We start from the raw sequence: 23,334 nt of genomic DNA on the forward strand, positions 1-23,334 counted from the left end.
TCTCTGAGGAATTCCACTGGTAACCTCCCTACAGAATGACAGTTCACCTTTTAGCATGACCTGTTGCAGTTTCCCCTTTAACTGATTCCTTATCCATCTTTCAGTTCTCATATTAATGCCCATTTTCTCCAATTTAACTAATAATTTCCCATGTGGAACTGTATCAAACACCTTACTGAAATCTAGATAGATTAGATCTTCATTTCCTTTGTCTAAAAATTCAGTTATCTTCTGGAAGTAAGAGATCAGGTTGGTCTGGCGCATTCTACCTTTTGTAAAACCATTTTATATTTTATCCTGGTTACCATTTACCTCTATGTCCTTAACTACTTTCTCTTTCAAAATTTGTTGTAAGACCTTGCATTCAATTGAGGTCAAACTGACAGGCCTGTAGTTTCCTGGATCACTTTTCCCCCTTTCTTAAAAATAGGTATTACCCTATAACTGGAGAATTGCTAAGATGTGACCCCTGAGTTTACAGATTTATTACAAATCCTTGCTATTGGGCTTGCAATTTCATGAGTCAGTTACTTCAATATTTTTGGGTGGAGATTATCCGGACCCCCCAATTTAGTCACATTAAGATGTTTGAGTTTGAGTTCCACCACTGATGTGGTAATTTCTACTTCCATGTCCTCATTTCCATTAGACACTACCCCTAAGCTCCTCATTACCTGTACTAAAAACTGATGCAAATTATTCATGTAGGTGTTGGGCTATGCCTAGATTATCTTTACTGTCCACCCCATCCTCACTGCTTAGCGGTCTCACTTCTTCTTTCCTTGCTTTCTTTTTATTTATATGGCTATAGAACCTTTTATTATTGGTTTTAATTCCCTTCACAGGTCCAACTCTGCTTTTGTCAGTTCTCACTTTATCCCAATACTTTCTGACCTTCAAGAGAGAGCCTACCTTGGTGATCCATTCCATTTTCCATTCCTTATAGGCTTTCTGCTTTCTCTTAATAATCAGTTTGAGTTGCTTCTTCGTCCAACTTGGTCTGCAACCCTTCTCTACAAATTTTCCCCCTTGCTTGGGGTTCAGTTTTCTGATAGTTTCTGCAACTTTAACTTAAAGTAATTCCAAGTCTCTTCCACTTTCAGAGGCTTGTCCAGTCTAGTCCACTTCCTAACTAATTCCCTTAATTATTTTAAGTAAACTCTTTTGGAATGAAGGACCCAGTTGCAGATCTATTTTTGCTTACCCTTCCATTTAGTTTGAACTGAATGAGCTTATGATCACTCGAACCAAGGTTGTTGCCTACAACCAATTCTTCTATGAGATCTTCACTGCTCACCAATACCAAATCTAAAATGACATCACCTCTTATAAATCTGGAGACTATTTGGTGAAGAAATCTGTCAGCTATCACATCTAAGAATATCTGGGCCCTTCTATTATTAGTAGCATTTGTCCTCTAGTCTATATCTGGGAAACTTAAAATCTCCCATACTCTCACAATTCACAATAGTATTTATTTTGTTAAAAACATTAAAGAGGTCTCTAGCCATATCCAGATCAGATCCTGGGGTCTGTAGCATATCCCAAGCACTAGCCTAGGGGAGCCTCTGTTAGCTTTCTTCCCCAAAGTGATTTTGACCCAGACTCTGTCTTATCCATTCATTCACTTCTAATTTCCTATCTCATCATTACTATACAATGCTACTCCACCAACTTTGTCTTTATTTCTGTCCTTCCTTTCCTTCAATACCTGTACTTCAGTCATGACTACTATTCCACCATGTTTCTGTTATACCTGTAATATTTGGTTTCACTTCCTGTACTAAAGTATTTCCAGTTCCTCCATTTTGTTACCCAGGCGCTTTGCATTGGTGTACAGACATCTGTACAAGCTGCTTGGCTTCACCCACATTCCTCGCCTGATTGATACAGTCATTCTATTGCCAGTATCGCCTACCTGACTGTTAGTGTCAGTGGTATTGGTATTATCTTTCCTCTTAATGTCCATTCTCCTACCCACTGCTTTTCCTTTCTCCATTTCTGTATTCTCTCTTTCTTGATTTTCCTCCTGGTCAATATTAGGATCGGATAGAGTTTACATGAGCATTTCCCCCGAGTTCCTATTTTAAAGTTTTTAATTGGTTGTGCCAGCTTCCATCCCAGAAGTCTATTTCCTTCCCTAGTCAGGTGGAGCCCATCCCATTACAAGTCTTGAGTTCATGAATGCCTTCCAGTGGTTGAACATCCCAAAGCCTTCTTTATAGCACCACTGCCTGAGCCATCTGTTGAGCATTATAATCTTGTCTCACCTTTGCTCTTCTCCTCTAGGGACAGGTAGAATCCCACTGAAGATCACCTGAGCCTCCATTTCTTTAAGAATCTTCCCCACCTTGTCATAGTCTCCTTTGATGGGTTCCAGGGAGAATCTAGCAGTATCATTTGTTCCCATGTGAAGGACAATCAGTGGATTCTTTCCTGCTTTCATTAGGATCCTCTTCAGCCTCAGGTCCACATCCCTTATATTAGCTCTTGGCAAACAGCACACCCTTCTAGTCTTTGGATCAGCTCTAGTGACAGGCCCGTCTGTTCTTCTTAGTAGGGAGTCACCAATCATGTAGACCTGGCTCTTCCTGGTGTTGGTGTGATTCTCCAGCCTTTCTCCTATTCTTCCTGGCTGCAAGTCCTCTTGTCTTTGGTTCTCTCTTGCAATCTTCTGCGAGTCATCCTCTAGCCTCCTGGGGCTTCACTTTAATTTCTGGAAATTTTCACTTTAAATGTTTGCATGGATGGTGTGTGGCCTGTAGCAAAGTTTATTATTTCGTGCAACTTTGAGGTGATTCAGCATAGCTGTTTTGAGATGTCGGACTCTAGTAAAATAAATTCCTAATGCTCTTTTTTTCAAAATTTTATCTCAAAAATATTTTGACCTGGGGGGAGGACACATGGTTTTAGTAAGGAGTTTAGTCACAGTGAGTTTGCTAAAAAAAATTAAGAGAAATCACAGCTTTCCTCTTTGCCACCCTCATTAGCTGTGCTTTTATGCACAATCCCCAGCCGCCAGCAGTCAGAGCTCTTAACTCCTGGCATCTGTACTCTCTCCTGGGCCCAAATGAATAGACACCAGTGACATCTTCAGTCCCTTTCCAGTCTCTTAAGATAACTGCCTGTGGCTTCAGTATTTGTGCATGCAGCAGCAAGAGAAACTGTCAACACTAGAAATGAAACTGTGAGTTCTTTGAGGTCAAGAACTGGTCTTATCTGTAATGTTAGGCACCTAGCACATTATAGGACTTTGATTATAAATAATAGTAATAATGTAGCCAGAGACCAATTTCCATGTGTTTTGCTCCAGAGAATATTTGTGATTGCAGCGTTCCATCTCACAACCGCTGAGCACAGCATAGATAAGAGGGAGGTGTCAACAGAAGCTGTGTTGCTATTATAGGAGTTGCATGATGCTGTTTCTGTTGTCTCATGGGATTAACCAACACTACATGAAATATGATTTAGGCAAATACTTAGTTAGCATTTGTGTTAGTTAAATTAGTCACTCTGAACAGAAACGGTATCACGTGACTTGAATAACTAACACAGCAAGTCAATTTAAAATAGGCTTTTTTGTGATTTTACACTTGTGGAATTTTGTGGATGGTTTTGCAATGCACAGTGAATGATGCATGCAGTTGTGGTGTGTTCATGGTACCCAGATGGTATGTGCCCAAGAGATCAGATTGGAATGAAGCACTATATGACACATTAAGCAGGACCACTTTTGAAGAATTTTTGGATTAAAGGATTATCATATCCATATATCTTTATTCTCCCCTGACCTGTTCTTTGTCATCAAAAATATTCTTAAACTTTTCTCTCTTCAATGCAAAGAATAATAATAATAATAATAAAAGTAATACAAAATTAGACGTTTCTTGAATTTGATATTTTGCTTGCCTTCACCAACTATTATTAAGTGACCAGGACTTCTGTGCAAAGGTGGATTTCAGGTGTAAAGTATTCCAATTTACCCGTTGGGTAAGCCTGCTCACCTTCTTTCTGAGGAATCTGCTTGACACAGCTGATAGCTGTTGTGATGCTTCTTGCAGAATAGAAGAAAGAGAGGGATGTTTGACAATGGACCAGAAAAGGAGTTTGTTGGAGACCCTCCTCTTCTCTCATTCTGCATCCTTCCAGGTCCCTCACTCTCCCTTTCTTTACCTCTTTCCTTTTCTCTCTTTCTCATCTTGCAATTCAAAAGTTGGCAATCTCTTGAAGGTGTCAAGCAGAGTCAGCCTCTACCCTCAAGGCCTTTCCTAAAATTTGCTACCTAAGGCTTCCTGAGACATGGTGCTATAATGCTAGCTACTTCCAGCTGGATGCCAAAAGGAGAACTCTAACACTTTTTTGTTGTTGTTGTTGGCAGTGAGTAAATTTCCCTTGCATGTCTGCTGTGTCCTCTTTTTATAGCATCCTTGCCTGTGCTCTTGCGAGTTATCCTCTGCTGCTTCACACTGATGTCACTGTATAGAGAGGAGATTGCACTATTGGCTGTGCTGAAGGTTGGCCCCAGTAGTGACTTTAGAAGAGCATTAGCAGTAATTGCAACACTGTGGCCAGCATCTGGAGAAGTGTATTACTGTCTCTAAATATATTTTATAAACAATTGCATGACAGAGAGGTTGGGAATGCATATAAGCCTTAAGGAATTAGTCCTTTCTGCAGACACCTTGCCCTCGTCCTGCCTCTATGACTCCTCCATAAAGAATGGGCTGCCAGCTTCTAACTGTGAATGGCCTGCTCATGCATTCTTGGGGGGGAAGCCTGACCTAACATGTTCTCCACTAAAATGTTGCAGATGCAGGAAAATATTTCACTGAAATATTGCAAAAATTGAAATGAGCAGAATTTGCTTTTTAAATAAATAATAATGAGGTAAGATGGGCATGAAGGAAAATCCAATTGATCCTTTTAAAGAAAAGGACTTCACAAAGTAAACATTAAAAAAAGGTAAACTGTTATTTTAATGTAAATTATTTATAGGTTATCAAATATAAGTGAAGATATTTGTGATCCTGATTTTATGATTCCTTAATACAATTATAAGGTTTAAATCTACCACAAAGAGAATAAAATGCTACTTGGAGAAACCATTCTGATATCTGTTTAATTAGAAGAGATTTTATATGTATTCAGAGTACACAGTGGGCTAATTAGCTTAAGTTTGGAATGCCATTATATAACATGGGATACAGTAATGAGTGCATTGTGGCAAGTAATACTTTATAGAGAGACGAGAAATGCCATATTTTAATCACATGTATTGGACATTATGTGCTGTTCGTTTTTAAAAAAAAGCTAGCTAGACTGGTTTTCTGCTCTTGCTATACCTGGATTTCTGCCTAATCATGTCTATTGCACTTCACTTAAATTGTGTTTATGGTGCTCTGTTGCTAATCCAGTTTCACTTCTCCTCTGTCCTTGTCTCCTCTTTTAACGTGTAAGCCATGCCTGCTCCATGTGGCACTATGGCCCTGTCTAGTGGTGACTAGGCCAGCTAGAGACTGATGAGCCTGATAGAGCTTCTACTGACAGAGATGTTCCTTTTAGTTCAGGCAATAGAGGCTCATGCACTAAGATCAAGAGGTCCCAGTGTTACAAGTGTGAACCGGGCGATCCCCTAACTGTCTTCCTCTGCATAGGGTATTGCCTATTTTTCCTGAAAGGGGTTTGCCGAACTATTCATAGGTCTTGGAAACACCAAGGAGGCCCCCTACACATTGGGGACTTTTTCCACTGTGAGTAATGCCTATTACTGCTGCAGAGAGGTTCGTCCTCTGGCTGACTAGATGGCGTAATTGCTTCCCTGCACTCAAGCATCTTCAGGCCTGCAATGATGAATCAAGGTATGTGGGATCCTCCACATTATGGAGCCCACTAGTGAGGAATACACTAGACTTGTGAATCGAGGGAAATCCACCCTGGGATTTATGTTACTTGTGGGTTGTATGATGTATCCCCTCCAAATCTATCTTCCTCTTCCTTTTATATTCTTACTCTATATTTCCCCCTTGCAAATAATGTGTCCTTTGAATGTTGGTTCATCCATTACAGAAGTGTCAGAAGAGGTATCAGGCTAGTCATGGGGTAAGTACAGGGTACGGGATAGTTGAACCACATAGGGAGGTACGGTAGGGTTCCTGATTTTCTTAAACAGTCAGATGGAGGTACCTGAAAACTGAGGTCATTGAAACCCACTGAAGCCAAAGCAGAAAGATACTGAGTAAGGGCTCCTGTTGATTATTAGCTGCCCTTAGAGGTAAACCTGAAAACTCCCTTACAAACATTTTTACAGAGTTCCTCTGGTTTTCCATTGTTGCTCTGATTCTCATGGCTCGTCCTGCAGTGCTCTGAGCTCCGCATATAGTCCTGAAGTTCTCTTTCCCACTTCTTTGTTATGTATTTGGCTCTCCAAAACTGCTTTGGCTGGTACAGCTACTCCCTCCAGTAATCCGGAAGTCACTTGCACTGTTCTTCCAAAGTTACACTGGCCTCTGTTGCTCCTGTGTCATTCTCTGCTGCTCTACTGGCTTAACACTCGTTGAACAGGTAGAAGGCAAAAATATTTAAAGTGTTAAAATGTCTAGCTAATAACCAAGAAATGATTGAAATAACATGTTATTTCAGCAGGTTGTGTACCATCAGCTTGATATTTCAACACTTACACTTGATCAGTGGAAATGATAGGATTTTTCAAGGGGATTTATCTTTCACCCTGTTGTATAAATAGAGGATGTACAAATGCTTTAGTTTGAGTGGGGCTGAGGAGCAGCAGGTGTGTTGCGATAGAATATCCCCAAACAAGTGAACATAGATCCTATATTTAAAATTAAGCCCAGACATTCTTCCTGCATCACCACCTTCTCCCTCTTTTTCACAAGGAGCTGCTCCCTGAGTATCTTTGTGTTGGCCATGTTTCCTCGGCTTCTAAGGCCTCACTTATCAGCGGGTCCAGCCAAATTTTTCATTTCCCAGTCTTAGTCTTGTTTCTGATTGCCTGTCAGTGTTTCTCATTCACTTCAACCATGTCTCTCAAGCTCTCTGGCAACATTTTTCAGTTTCTCATGCCACATTTCTCAGTATCCTGTGACAGTATCTTTCAGTTCCGTCTGCAATGAATCTTAGTTTCTTCAGCTGTAATCCAGTATTCCTGTGGCCTGTTTCTCTTAGCTCCTCTATCTTGTCTTGCTCTAGTTTTCCAGTCACCTCTCCCAGTTCTCCCGCTGTCACTGAATTTGGTGAAGTAAAATGTACTAAAGCTGCAACCAAGACACAAAGCATAACTTTCATTTATACACTGTGAGAGTTTCCTGTGTATTGTCCACAGTATGGTCTGATAAATATATTCACACTAGCAGAAAATTTTATTCAGAACAATAAGATTCATCAGTTCACATGCAGTTTACAGCTTTGGGAAGTTTTGCTAGCTGTCTTATTTTAGAGTATTTCTATTTCATTTCAAACAAACATTTCACATATTGGATAATACAAATATAGCTATGAAAATCTGGTAATTGTTCAGCCTCCGTTGACTTGGTAAAGTGGTATAATAAGTAAATTGATACAGAGAACACCTAAGAATTGTATATTGATAGAGCTTTTAAGGTACAGAAATATCAGAAGTTGACTGGGAACTGCAGCCAGTTGACTGGGAGCTGTGGGGGATGGCACCTGCGGGTGAGGGCAGTGCGTGGAGCCTTCTGGCCACTCCTGCACCTAGTGGCTGCAGGGACATACTGGCTGCTTCTGGGAGCTACCTCAGGTAAGTGCCACCTGGAGCCTGCACCCTGAACCCTCTCCCACACCCCAATCCCCTACCCCAGCTTGAGCCCCGTCTCACACTCAAACTCCCTTCCAGAGCCCATACCCCCACGCCCTGACCCAGACTGGAGCTCCCTCCCTCACTCTGAACCCCTTGGCCCCAGCTCAGAGCTGTTCCCAGACCCTGAACCCCTCATTTCTGGCCCCACCCTGGACCCGCACCCCCAGCCAAGAGCCCATACCCCCTCTTGCACCCCAATCTGGAGTTCCCTCCCACACTCCAAGCCCTTGGCCCCAGCCTGGAGCCCCTTCCTGCACCCCAAACTCCTCATCCCTCACTCTATCTCAGAACCTGCACCCCAGCCGGAGCCCTCACCCCCTCCTGCACCCCAAGCCCCTGCCCCAGCCCAGTGAAAATGAGTGAGGGTGGGAGAGAGCGAGCGATGGAGGGAGGGGAGATGGAATGAGTGGGGGATGGGCCTCGGAGAAGGGAAGGAGTAGGGCTTTGGGGAAGGGGAGGAGGCAGGGCAGAGGTGTTTGGTTTTGTGCGATTAGAAAGTTGGCTACCCTACCTCATGCTTTTGTAGAAGAGGGGAGTTTATAGTCCCAAGTAAGGATTTAATGATTGAGCCTTGTATTATTAAATTGCAGATGGCATTTCTTTGCAATTCAGAGTTAAACTTATGTTCTATTATGTCACAGAAAGATATTTAGCGTTTGTGTTAAAGACAAAATCAATGAATAACTGCTTGCTTAAAACAAGTTTTAATAATTAATCTGTTTAAATTCCATAAAAAACTTAACAAGAATCAACAGGAGAGCACAGTTTTATTAATGTATCTGTTTTTTACTATTGCATTAGATTATCTTTAGTTCCATTAAAGAACTCTCATCAAGACATCAAACAAAGGTTAATTTAGGTATTAGAGTAATCAAAGTAGGACTTAAAAAATATCCCATCAGAGAGCTTCAGTATTAAGTGAAATTATTTCAAGATGGTGCCGTCTATTTTTCATTGTCAACTAGAAGAGCCAAGAAGAGAGATGACAATGGAGGAATATGTCCACAGCCCACACAAGCCCAATGACCTCAGGCGTCCAGTGTAAATGACTGGCTATAATGTTACTTTCTCTCCAGATGTGATATTATGACATCGCAGAAATGGAGTTCTTTAGAAGTGATGTGAGTAATGGGCCACCTCCCCCACCTCACTCCTGCTTACATCTCAACTGTACTGATTGTAATTGATAATATTTTATCCCAAAACTAACGTAAAGAATGCAACTCTGGACATAGAGTATTTCCAGGTGTAAATATTCACATGTTCTTTATTGTTATAGTACACGTGGGTTTTATAACATATATCATAGATCTATGGATTTATTTTACCTCATTGTTATAGTTCTTAAATAATACAGATTTCTGATATTTTTTGTGCAAGCGTTGAGGTGTGGATTTGTTGTGGAAAGATAGAATTTGGCAGTGGCATGGACGTGATCATTTTCTTTATAGCAGTATTCATACTGGAAGTATTCAGTAATCAGTTACATGTTGTTTTGAGCTATAGAATTCTCATGCTCTATTAACTGTGGTGTTAGGAGAATGGCTGTTGGCAATTTTCCATCATGTCAGTGCTTTTAGTATTTACTAAATGTAGTAGTTAGTATTTTAGTAAACTGCATTTTCTGAAGGCTGCAAAATCCCTCTTTTCAGATATTTGGGAATAAGAGTGTATTTCTTCTTTTGATAAGTGTCTTTTACGTGTCATAGCAGATGCACATTATGTACTGGTAGCGTAACTTGGGATTGCAAACGCCTAAGTTCAGTTCAGTCTCTGCCTCAGTGTTCATTCTGTCTGTGTGTCATTCTGTGATCTAATGTATGCCGAAGAAGAATATTTAGAATATAAGTAGTAGAATTCAAAGGAGAGAAACTTTTATATAAACCATTATAATACTTTTCTTCACTAGAAATTTTGTGGAAGGTACTTTATCTTACTCACTCTTACACAGCAATTCATAATATACGTTCAGATATTGTTTAAAATAAAAGACTGTTCATATTCCAATCAATACAACCAAGATGATACATAATTCAGCTTTAATGAGACATTGAATTCATTTTTCAATTCAGCATTGAATGATTTGATGCTCTTTGAAATGTAAAGCTGTGATCTATGGATAGGGGTTATAAAAATCTAAAGTCATTTAATAATATGCATGTCAAATACTAAATCAATGGGTTTCTGTTTTGGTTTCTTAAATTGTATACTGGCGTTCACTAAGTGTCAAGTCTCAGTAGTCTGAAATGGTGTCATGGTTTCTCTTTCCAATTACTCCTTATTTTTTACTTATTTTTCTTCTGATAGATTTTTTTTCCCCCTCCATAATTTTTTTCCTCTTGGGAACTTTAACATTAACATTGCATTAAGCATCTGCTGTTTATATCAAAAGCTCCCTGAAAATCTCTGCCATTGTTTATGCCAGTTAATATTAGGTAATACTTTGTAGTGCAATACGAAGCAGTAAAAAAAATCAACAATAAACTGCTGTGTGTCAGTGATTTTTCCTCAGGGTCTGCAACAAGCTATTTGATTTTGACTGAACTAATGGCATATAGACTGAGACCCTTATGCTAGCTCCATAGACTTATGTCCATATATCCTTTCAGTGCATATCTTATGTATAGAAGAATGTTGTCTAGGGTAGTCACTCAGATAATATGAATGTGTGGTTAGATAGAAATGTTACTCAAAGAGCCACCAAATAATATGATTGTCCTCTGGTGTGAGTTTGAATGCTTACAGTATTTCAAGTAAAGGCATCAGGAGTCCCTTAAAATAGCGGCCTAATTTTTCAAAAGTGACTAATAATTTTGGGTACCTCAGTTATTAGATGCCAAATTTGAGACAGCTTAAAGGGGCCTGGTTTTCAGAAGGCAGGTATTCAGTAGTTTTGGAAAATCAGGCCTGTTTGAAGGGGTGTCTCAAGTTGGACACCCAAACTCACTAGTCACTTCTGAAAATGCAGGCCAGTTTGTCCAATTCTTTTAAATTCATTAAAAAAAATTAGAAGTGCTTTTCTGCTGCGATTTTGAAATAGGATGGATTGATTTTAAGTCAAGGTGATTTAAATCACCAAGTGAAAAGCCTCGATTTAAATCGATTTTAATCACCTTTTCCATTTGTGCTTGTTGCTTTCTAAAGAAAGATGCATTCTCATTAAACTCCATTAAAACATGTTGATTTATAACTAAATAGAGCCTTTACACTAGATTTGGGTACATCTTCTTACTACTCAAGAGGGTACAACACTATAACTATATACATTTATTTAAGCAACCATATGGCTTTCAGATTCTTGTTAATTAATTGCACGTTTTTAGTATGTTAGAAAATGGTGAATGATATATCGCTTATTTGCTAGATAGTTAACTTTTTCCTCATGATTTGTGTCAAGCTGCATTAAGATGGTAACTGGAATTAAATTAAACACATAACAGCATATAGAATTTATTTTTCTTAAATAAGCTCTTAATACAGTGTATGACCTATTTTGCCATATTTATAAAGCTTGTCCTCAAAAGTTAGATTCCCTCACCCCCGATTCTTTCTTTATACAGAAAAGCAGCTTTTAACCCAAAGTTTTTGATAGTGGCTAATAGATTCAGCATATTTATTTTTTATTTAAATATTTTGAGAGATTATAATAAGTTTAGGCTTTAATTTATTTTTATTAACTTTTGATTTTATTTTAAACACATTTATTTTTAAAAAGAAAAATAGATTATAATTTACATAATCAAAGAACCCCATTTTAAATAAAAGCAATGTGATTTTTTTTAATGGTTTTTTATCCATCCTGTGTTAAAATCAATTGGAGTCCTTCCATTGACTTTAGAGGGCTTTCAGTTAGGCTCTGGTTGTTTAGAAGAAAGGGGGCAACTGAATTATATATATGTTAGACAAACATCTTGTGACAGGATCTCCCCAAGGTTCAGCCTGGGACTGTGGGACCTCTGTGCCCCCTGAACTCTCTCCAGCCTGGGCTGTCTCTCACAATGCCTTGCTAGTGACAAGTGACAAGCAGTAAGCCCCTCCATGCACAGTGATCACTAAGCACAACAGCATGTAGAGCCCTACTACACCCAGCTATGTTGCATGAATGCTCCTAGAGCCACTTATGAATCACACAGAGAAAGGCACCAGAGCCAAATCTCCCCAGCTCCCAGCACCATGCCTCAGAAATATACCGTCTGCACTGCTCAAGACGGGCAGAGTTATTAATTGGTTCACCACTTCATCAATGGAAAGTGGACATACACTAACCTTTGCAAACCTGAGCAGATTACCAAACTCTTCAGGCAAACTCACTGGTAAAGATAAACAGTTAAACGAATGTATTGACTACAAAAGTTAGATTTTAAGTGCTAGGCAAAAAAGTCAGAGTTAGTTACCAACAGAAATAAAATATAAGCATGCAGTTTAAACTCTCAACCCTATTAGACTGGGCAACAACTAGACTAAGCAGTTTTTCTCACCCCACTGGATATTGCCGTTCACAGTATACAGATTTCACCCTTGAAATCTGGGCCAGTCCCCTCAGTTCGAGTCTTCAGAGTGTCCTTGTTGCTTGCAGTGTAGGTGAGTGAAGGAGAAAGGCCCAGCATGGGCCTCCTGTGTTCAATTTTATACCCTCAGTCCATGGGCTTGGAAAACAAGTCCAGGCACGTCTGGGTGCATTGCTGAGTCTCTAGGCAACGTTGAGCAATCCCCCTGATTTGGCCTCATCCAGGTGCATCATTGAATTGTAGCTCCCTTGTTGGACGGTGCTTGTTAATGGGTTGTTTCACACCCTGCCCGAGCATTGGTTGCTTTCCTTGCTGTTGCTTCTGGGGAGCTAATGTCTGGCTGATTCTCCAACTTACAGCATGTTTTAATGACAACCATACAACACAATTCTCATAACTTCACATGCATTAATGATATACATATATTGTTAGAGAAATGACTTTCAGGAGATCATAACCTTTCCCCTGATACCTCACAAGGCATGCTTTATATGTAATATCACAATTATATACAGCTGAGGAACAGGGTGCTCCCCCAAGGTACGGAATGTCACACACCTGTCAGGGATGGTCTACATAATTATTCCTGCCTTGAGTGCCGGGGACTGGACTAGAAGACCTCTGTAGGTCCCTCCCAGTCCTATGATTCTATGATTCTATAAGGTTAAACTTAGAATTGCCTGCTCATAGAGTTTTGTTAGAAGTAAACAAACCAACAAAATAGAGAGAAATAACTTTTAACTAACTTCTTGATATAGTGATCTTAAGTATTACTTGTAATTTGCAGTGGGCACAACACTTTCAGCCAGAACTGTGACTTTTTCTGGTTGATGGTGTCCCTTAAAGTGTATGTGGCTCATTAAAAGGTATTCTGCTACAGAGAAGCATCCTCCACCAATTAGCAGTACAAGGGAATGGTTCAGATTAATGGGAACTGGGTGGCAGAAATGTCTCAACAGAATAAATCCTTGCTGTAAACAATTTTTTGACAGCAACCTTCATATAAAACATTGCAAGAAGCTTTGAACAGAGAATTAATAAAGCTGTTGATTGCAATGTGCGCAGTTGGCAAAGGGCAAAACTATACTTGGGGTTTCATGTACCATGAATAGAATAAGTTGTTTTTAGTCTCCTTTTCTCTTAATCACTCATAACTACTGTGAGAGAAGTGCAATAGATGCTACCAGCAAGTCTCTGAAACTATAATGCTAAAGAAGACTCCTCCAGGAAAATTAATGAAAACAGAATATTACCAGAGGAATGTAGATTAACTCAAAACAGTTTTGGAGAGTGGGATGAATTTCCAGGAAAACATGTGGATAATAAATACATGTGCTATATGCCTGATGCTGTGGAAAAAAGACCAGTTTATGACTAAGACATGGGTACACTGGTGAAGCATACCAGTGCTATTACAAAAGTCAGTGAGATCTAGGGTGATTTGCTAATATATGCTGGCCACAGAAGTTAAAGCTGTGTGAGAGCAGTTTTGCCTTTTACATCTACCTGTTCCAAGATTTCAAAAAAGGTTGATAAAAGAGTATGAATAGCTGGTTTGGGGGTTAAGGTTTTACTTCCTTTTGGACATGCACAAGTAACGGTGTCCCAGGGCTGCCAAATTGACACCAGAGGCTTGAAGTAAATTTGCAGCCCAGAGGAAGATAGTATAGCATCTTGGATAGGTATAGATTTTGTTTTCTCTTACTCTTTTTTTCACCCTTCCCAGACTGGTAGACCCATCAGTCAGTGTTTGTCTGTCTCAGGACACCAGCTGTGTTTTATCCCTTTAAAGGTCTTGTGTTTAAAAGTTCCCACCTGAAGCTTTCCTGAGGTTCTCAGCAGGCCTCCTGAACCTAGTCAAGCTGGTTTCTCCAGATGGGGTAGAGGTCATCTTCAGCAGAGGATTTCTGGTATTGTCCATTGGAGCTCCAGACAGTTGGATTCTGTCCACAGCCATTGTTTTGAGTTCCTACAGGATTTAACTCTTAGCAACTTTTCAGTCAGGAATAAAATAACCACCAAACCCACAGAGAGATATATAACACTAATAAAAATGTATACAAGTATCTCCAATGACGTTCTCATTGGATAAGGAATGTCTTGATTGGGGGAAAGGAGAAGCCGATGGGTTAGTGGAAGAATGCAGGAGACTGACAGAAGAATGGGAGAAAAGTCCCAGATGCAGGGCATTCCTGTTCAGGGACAGGAATCTTGCTTTCCAGTTAAGCACACCTGGAGTCTGATCCTGCTCACATTGACTTCACTTGTGCAGGAACGAGGATCTCATGCTTTCTCAGTTGTGGGTGTCATATTTGGCATAATTACATAAGAAAAGTGAAAAAGCACCATTATTTGTTCAGATTAAATCGAAATCAGAGGAGTGTGAGTGTAAGTATTGTAGGTAAGGATAAGAATACAACTTTTAGGGTAGAGGATCTTTAAGACTAGCTTAAATGGTTTAATGTTAAGTGGACAGTTTCTATTTTGTATCATGACTGTAATCACTAATAAGATCAAGCAGTTATATACTAATGGTTAACTCACATAATTCTGAAGACAATTAAATAATTGGAAATAAGATTCTATGGTGTTACATGCAGTTTTTACTGTTAGAATGCTTTCCATCAGACTCTCAGAGAGATGAATGTTAATCAAACACATCCAAATGGTTTCCTTGTGATTGAATAATTGTATTTTTACCGTTCGACAGTGCAGTGCATTATAGTGTCAAAATCTGGCATCTTTTTCTCCTTTATTTCATTTTTTGTGACTTTGTTTTGACTGTATAGTTTTTACCTCTAAGTCAGGAATTTAGTCTTTGGGAAGGTTAAGAGGTGGAAGCCCGCTATTATGTCGGTAGAACATAGGATTCTCTGAACTGCTGTATCAGGAAATCTCAAGTAACAGTTTTATGTTGTATGAGGATATTATTCTCTGCCAGTAATAACAAGCACTTCTATTTCTACAGCGATTTCCACATAATCAAACATTCACAAGTGCTTTACAAAGAATTTAATTAAATAGATAGTGGAATAACTGGATGCACCATACACCGTAGCTATTATATATTCAGCAGCTCACATTTTGTGGTTAGTACAAAACAGTCTCTAGCAGTACAACATGTGAAAGATCTTTCTATCAAAACATGGGCATCGTCACCTTTTTTGCTGTTGTGTTAAGTCAAGATAGAACTGTGTCTCATCCTGTTCCTTAAAAAATACAGAAGGAATCTTATGGATGGCAGCTTCAGCAACACAATATGCCTTCCCAAATTTCCTATTGGTGTAATAAGAAGTAAAACCAGATTATTTTATTGGGACTTGAACCTGAAACACTGTGGCTCCTGAACCAAATGTTTAATTTACTGAATTCTCTGTTATGGATATGGATTCTTTTCTTATGTCACAAGATCAAGTATATACTGGAAGTTTTATTCAAAGACAATGGCCATGTGAGTAGCAATAGCAAAATCTACAGAATCAAGATCTCCCATTGCAAAATATCACTTATCCATTGGCACTCAGATTTTTTGACAGAATAGTCTAGTTATCAAACAGCAGTTGCAAACCACCAAGAGGTGGAAGACAACTAAAGAGGTCCTTCATTTTGTGGAGGTGATTCAGAGCTCATCAAAACCAGTGGGCCTGATTCAGAGCTCATCAAAACCAGTGGGAGTCTTTCCATTGACTTCAGTGTGCATTGGATCCAATCCTTTTCTCTTAGGAAAAATGTGAGTTTCCAAGCACTGAGGGTGTACCCTATGATAGGTTAGATGTTTTACTACCATGTCCATGGGCTTTGAAAGACTTCTGAAATTACCCATATTAGGGTGGGAGGGAGTACAGGCACCGAAGAGTATTAACATAGCAATATTTTCTGGAAACCAATGTGGCTCCCAAACACTCTACTGTTATGTTAACACTTTGTCAGTCCCATAAAGCACTTATGCACATGCTTAACTTTTAACATGCAAGTAGTTTGAGGCTTCATAAATGCTTTGCTGTCCTGTCATTAACAATCTACCTGCTGCTAGCAAAGCAGTTAGTTCTCCAATAGATTGGGAGGGTCTGGAAGTCAATGTTAGTTTTGCTATTGACATCAATGAGGTCTGGATCTCACCACTCTCACTGGGATCTCACCCAGGATCTTTTGGTTTCTCTATTTTGGCTCAATTGTTTGTACCTGTAATTAAAAAAACATTATCCTTATTCCTTCATTGCGTGATGGCCAGAGATTTGTCATTTCTCATGTCAATTATAACTAACTGCAGTGATTCCAAATGATCTGTACACTTCAAAATATTTCAGAAAAATGTTATTTTGAAGTTACTGAAGCAGCTAGGTCTAGGAGTATTGAGTCACACTTTTTTGTTTGTTTAATGGTAGAGCTTTTGTTATTACAATAGCTACTTCTACATACTGGTGAAGTTTCTGTGTGACCTGGTGCCTGGGATAGACAACACTGAGAATGCCACACTCAGGGCAGACTGCAAGAAATAAGGCATATCGTCCCCCAAACTGGTGGTTTACTCTATAATTAGGGTTACCAAGCCCATAACAAAAGAGCTTTTGCAGTGCCACACTGGTTAAACAGAAGCCAAACACAGTCCTCTTTAGGCATTCCAGCCCTTGGCTCCCATCCAGATGACCTAATCTAATATAGTAAGATGACTCAATCTAATGTAGTAATATAGAACCCATTTCACCAGGTTCTTACTGATCTCAAAGGATCGGATACTTACCCCAGCTCAGTATGTATTTCAGATTTTACCAAATATCACACTGTCAGCCAATCCTAAACTAACTAAAGATTTATTAATAAAAGAAAAGAGGAGAGTTATAAATGGCTAATAGGTCATATACATACAAATAGTTACCAAGTCCTTGTTTCAGTTTTGTAGCAGCGATGGAAGAGACTGCTGATTTGCAAAAGTCTCTCTGGTAACTTCCAAAAGATTGGAAAGTCCTCAGTTCATAGTTCAAGATGCTTCTTTTAGCTGTAAATCCATAGTCCAGAGAATTAGAGCAAGAAAGAGGCAAAATGGAGATGTTTCAAGTGTCTTTTATATCCTCTATCACATCCCTGGAAATATACTGTCCCAAACAAAGCCTACAGCCCAGGTGCCTGGGAAGTTACTGGCCCAACATAGTTTGCTGAATTGCAGGGAGTGGCCATTGAACCCCTGCTGTTTGAGGCATCCTCAGGAATAGGTGTCTGGTCCATTATGAGAGTGGCATGTCCTTGATGTGCCATCAACACATAGCTGTCTAGCCCTAATGTAAATTCTATTTGGGGTGTATCAGCCAGTAACAAACATGTTTTAGATAGAAGTACGTCATCAATGTTCGTAACTTCAAATGCAAATATGACACATGCATATAAACAAGATAATCATACTTAGCAAATCATAACTTTTCCATTGATACCTTTGTTCAAGATTTGTTGCAGGTGGAATTCGTAAGATATGAGAGAACAAATAAGTAAGAACGAAAGAAAAATATGCTTATTAAAATGATTTTTATAGATAATATTGTAAGGGGAGAACTCAAATGAACAATGTACTTTTTACACAGATGTTATTAAGAAAAAACGCTCCTAATTATGGTTTATAGCTTTTACTTACAATAACTTTAGAGCATATAAGCTTCCACAAACAAGTTAAAACACATTTTGTTCTATGTTTCTAGATCTATTAGCTGTACCTAAGCATCCATATGCTGCTATGGAGAACTGGGGACTAAGTGTTTTTGTGGAGCAAAGAATACTGCTAGATCCAAGCATTTCTTCTATATCTTACTTACTGGATGTCACCATGGTTATTGTACATGAACTATGCCACCAGGTATGAGACATGCAATCAATTATGAGAACTTGGTACAAGCCTGAGAGTTCAAATGTATTCTATTTCAAAGCTGATATTCTTACACAAATAACTGCACACATTTGTTATAGCTGTACTGAAAATAACTTGGAGACCTCTAAGATATGTCACTAAAATGCAGAAATCCAGAAAAATCAGATACAATGCAAAAGAGCAAATGAATGGGAATTAATAAACTTTCTAATATTGAGTTTAGGTTGTGAATGCTGCCACCCACTAGCCTCCCTGGATTCTGTGTTCAACCAATATTGTAGCAAACTTGTCCCTTTCCTCTGATTATTATGGTGGTGCTGTGTGTATATATATGGTAAGTACATTGATAGCCATATCAAATGATTTATTACAGCACTGTAGCAGATTTAGGTTGAGTTGATGTTCATGTCAAAATATGCCTTGGCTGAAATCATTTTGATAGTCCCCTTTTCCCAACACACACATACTTAAGAAGCAGTATTTTTTTATTCTGCCACTGACCCTCTTTCATAAATGATAGATATTTTGTCTCTGTGTGTATTGAAACTCTTGTATAAATTAGGAAACTTTGCAATAAACCCATATTACAATTTATTTCGCATTTCTCTTTTCCATCTTCTTATCTCAAACTAAGCACATTACGAGTGTTCAGTAATATTGAGTTGCATGCAAATGTTATTAAAGAATTGTGCTACAGGGACAGGAAACCCTTTCTTGCACTGGTAACAGGCGTAATAATAGCCTCTGGGTTAAAATGAATGAACTCCTACTGTGTAATCAGCGTGGCTTACATCTGTGACTTTACACAGGATCTTTTAAAAAGCAATGCACATTCTTAGTACTTTTTCAAAATAAAAAATAACATTTAAATAGTAACTTTGTAATGTGTATTCTGCTAAGTAAACCTGGAAATTATAATGTTTAGTTCATATTCGTGTTTCACATTGAAAGTGTAGGTAAAAATTGAGTCCTCAACTAAAACATGATATGCTTCTTGGAGCTTGTTGCTGATATAATCTCAGTATGATCCTTTACTTTGTAACAAATTCTTTAGATCGTACAATAAAGCAGTAGGCAATAGAGTGTAAAAATCATAGAACCTTAGAAATTAGGGATAGAAAACACATGTTGGGTCATCTAGTCTATCCCATCTGTTACTATAGGATTCCTCCCTGTGATACATTTTCTAATGCTTTTTCCAGTATTGTTTTAAATGTTTAAAATCATAGAGTTCCCATCGCTGCCCTTGAATACTAGTCTACAATTCAATAAATATCGGTGTTGTAAATTATTCCCATATAGTTAGCTTAAATTTTCCTTTTTCTTACATTCGTCTAATTACTTCTAGTTTTCCCTTGTGCCGCTTTAGATAGTTTGCTCTCGTTCCAAGCTGATCCGTACGTAAAATGTTTGTGGCAAATTATCACATCAACAATTTGCTAAGTTTATTGGCCTGATTCTCATTTACACTAATGCCAGCAGGGTGAAAACTGCATTTGTTTACTTTAAGGCCCCGCTTACATTGCCAGAGTGAGGTGAAGGTGGCCTTCGTGTAAAGGAGAACAAGCCTCTATATGTATTTAGCTCTTTTACTCTTTCCTTATAAGTCTTTCCCTCCAGCCCACATCATTGTTTGTTGTTTTATGATAGTGGTGTCTAGAGGCACCATTGTACAAACACACAGTAAGAGAGTTTCCTGCCCCAAAGAGTTTACAGTATAAGTAGACAAAACAGAAAAAAGGAAGTATTATTTCTGTTCTGTAGATGAGTAACTGAGGCAGAGAGAGTATGATTTGCCTAAGTTCAGTGTCTTAACCATAAGACCATCTGTTCTCAGGCTATTTATTCTACCATTTTTATTCAGCAGCTTCATTTTGCTTTTTTCTTAGTGTAATCCTTCTACCAGGTGGAGGCAGCAGCAGCAAGTGCTGAGTTCAATAGCTAGGGGTTTCTCTTTACAATGCAGAACAGAACTGGACTGAGTTCCCACCCTGTAATCTGGGAAAACTCAGCCCTGGAGTGACTCTAAGAGGTGATACTTCCCCAGTCACAAGCATTGACTCAGTGTATAATAAAAGGAAATGTTTATTAAAAAGGTAAAGGGAATTCAGCATTAATTTGGGAAAACATCACTACCAGATTCAAAAGCATGTAAACTTAAGCAAACATGCACTCCACATTATGTTGGTCAGTGTCCTGTGCCTAAGTTTCCCACCTTGCAGTGTGAAAGTCTGAACAAATGTCCCTTTCACATGCCACCCCTCTCTTTTCCTCCACTGCACCCCACTCACAGTTGGTTGAGAGTTCAGAGGTGCATTCACATGAGTCCACCTTCCAACCCTGCAAAGGGGACACGAGCTGCCACTGTTACTCTGCTACCACTGGATGATTGCTACCACCTCTGCTGCTATCACTGCCAGAACACATCTCTGCCACTACTATCACTGCTGCTGCTGCTTGCCTCTCACTGCCTCCTTTGCAGTGCCGTGTTCGGAGGTCCCCCCACTTAACCGAGCTCTTAGTGATTTCACTGGGTAACAGGGAACTTCTGTTCTGCTGCCTCTTCATTTTTTTTCCCACTGAAACACTGTTCCCATACCAGAACTGCTCATCAGTGATTTCAGCTCTGGTAAAAACTGAACAGAAACAAAAACTCTGAATTGAATCCAATCAGCTCACCTTTAAACACTGGAGAGGAACAGGTCAAATGGTGTCTAGGACTCTTTAGGCAGCATCCACACCAAATGGTGGGAACACTCATACCCACCCCCTCTCATCTTCAGTGAGATCTCTACCCCCTCCTTAGCAAGTGAGGTTCAGGTTAGAGTGACCCCCCTCAGTCAGGGCAGGCTAAGTGTAGTTCTGCTGCTCTTAGTTATACAATAAGAATAACATTTCATTACCCTTGCATTCAGTGCTAAAGTGAATTGTAAACCAAAACCAGCCAAAACTGTCCACTTTGGCAAAGCATGTCTGTCTGCTGAACACCTAGGCAGAGTAGGTGTGTCTATGCAATAAGATCTGCTCCTAAAGTCTTTTCCCCCAGTGCATCACTAGATGTCGGGGGAGAGCTCATTCAGACCTGCTTATATTAGTATATTCTTAGGTCTCGCAGAGCACTCTACACAGCTCAAGATGGCACACAGTCGACACAGAAGCTGCAAAATACCCTTTGGCCTGCATGAAGACGTTCTTCAACTGAGTTCTGTTAATAATTCATTGCATTTCACAGTTTTTGTTTTGAGTAAGTTCTTATCCCCATTTTGCAGATAAGATACCTGAGAGGAAGCATAACCTTACCTCTGGCAGGCTTAGTAAAAGCCACATCTCTGAGATGGCAGACATAAGTCTCATCCACTTAGCCGCTTTGCCTTATAGAGTGGATGTGCAAGATCTGTGTGCTTGGCTGTGCCGTTTATAGCTACTAGACCACATTCACCCCCCCAGAAGTAGGAATCCTGATCCCCAGTGTTCAAAATATTTTTCTACCTCTTAGGTGAGCCACTGGGAAAGTATGCTGTATGTCATCTTCTAATGGCTGAGTTGCATAGATGTTAACAACCAATTGCTGTTACCAGATTTGTGCTTCAGAGCTAAAGGTCCTGTGCTAAAATCCTGCTGATAACCTGCACTGAAAGGTGGCAGGGGTAAACATGATGGAATTACCTTTTTCAATTTTCTGTTTTCAAAAAGCTAAGCAAATGCATTTAAAAAAAATCTCTTAAAAGAATGTGAAGGTTACAAAGCTAAGCACACAAAAATTAGGAAATGCTAGAGTTAAAATGGTCTAAGCAACCTTAGTTGGGTCTTCTTTTGCGTTTATACACATCTTTAATTATGTGTCCTCACACTGTGCTGTCCTACAGGACCCCAACATCATTCAGTTTTGGGGATGGACAGTGAATTGAGGCAGAGGGTTTTAGAAAGAAAAATACTTCCTTGTATTTAAGGCACTGAACTGTGATCCAGGAGAATTCACTCTATTTCTGTGCTCTGCTATTGGCTTCTGTGTGTTGCTTGGCAAAACTGTCATAATACGTATGCATAAGGGGAGCTGATTAAGATTCCATGGGTAACTTCACTTCTCTCATTTCCTAACTTTTGATTGTTTGACATTTCAGACTTCCTGTTCTTTTAACATATTTTCATATATAATTAAATAAATACATAACAAGTGGAAAAATACATATTGTTCCCACACAAAAGCATTTGCTCCAGATCCAAACAAATCCATCATCTGAGAAAGAATCATACTGATCACTGGTCATGAACAGGAAAGTAATAGCACAGATATTGATATCAACTTAAGTTAGTTGCCCACCATCACATACAAATATAATATTATTAAAGAAGTTCAAACAGGGTAGGTGATCCATAATATTTAAATAGTACAGATCGGTCAGAACCGCACCCTTTGTATAGAAGAAAATCAGTTGAATTCAAAAAATGTAATATCTGATGACAATTGATCAAAATGATCAAATACAAAACAGAATATAATAACTGAATAATTTAAACAGAAACATGTATCAGAGGAAGGAAAGCAAAGAAAAATCCCCAAACCACTGTGAATGTTCAATAATCATAAAGGAAAAAGAGAAAAGAAAGTGTGCTTCCAGTACACATGTAAGAAATAAACAGAGCCTTTCCCACCCTTATTAAATATATTCTCAGCACTTTTCTTATCTCAACCAGTACATACTAATCTCTTCCTCCAAAAGTCCCACAAATAATAATCTTCATTCAATTCAAGCAGTGGCAATATTCTAATAAAAAAATTAAATTGCCTCTCTCTCATTAAATCTCATTCTATCTTTTTTGTTCCTGCTCATTTCAGTTTAAAAATCTGTTCAGTACCCACAAACTGTAGGATGCTAATAGGATAATGTTTTCCTGTCAGACATCTAACAACTGGAAAAGTAGTATCACCTTCCTACATTTGTGTTTATTAATTGGTGTTTTTAGAGGTCTAGCGATCTTTCTGACATTTGACAATCCACAAGAATGTTAAAGAAAATACACCGCATTTCATATAAATATCATGTTATTTTCATACCTATATAAATATTTCTTTATTGGATGATCAAAACTGAGTACCTGTAATCCTGTTGTTGCAATTATTACTTGATAAACAGGAA

The 23,334-nt window shown here is 38.9% G+C and overlaps 1 protein-coding gene across 1 annotated transcript in view; it reads left to right on the top strand.

The window, feature by feature from the left end:
• Nucleotides 1-23,334, top strand: part of TRHDE (thyrotropin releasing hormone degrading enzyme) — a 336,033-nt gene that overhangs the window by 146,126 nt on the left and 166,573 nt on the right. Inside the window, exon 4 of the mRNA XM_050934690.1 lies at nucleotides 18,030-18,184. Coding sequence (XP_050790647.1) covers nucleotides 18,030-18,184 — 155 coding nt within the window. The remainder of the gene's footprint in view (nucleotides 1-18,029; nucleotides 18,185-23,334) is intronic.

This window comes from Gopherus flavomarginatus, chromosome 1, assembly GCF_025201925.1.
Source record: "Gopherus flavomarginatus isolate rGopFla2 chromosome 1, rGopFla2.mat.asm, whole genome shotgun sequence".
NCBI classification, from domain to species: domain Eukaryota; kingdom Metazoa; phylum Chordata; order Testudines; family Testudinidae; genus Gopherus; species Gopherus flavomarginatus.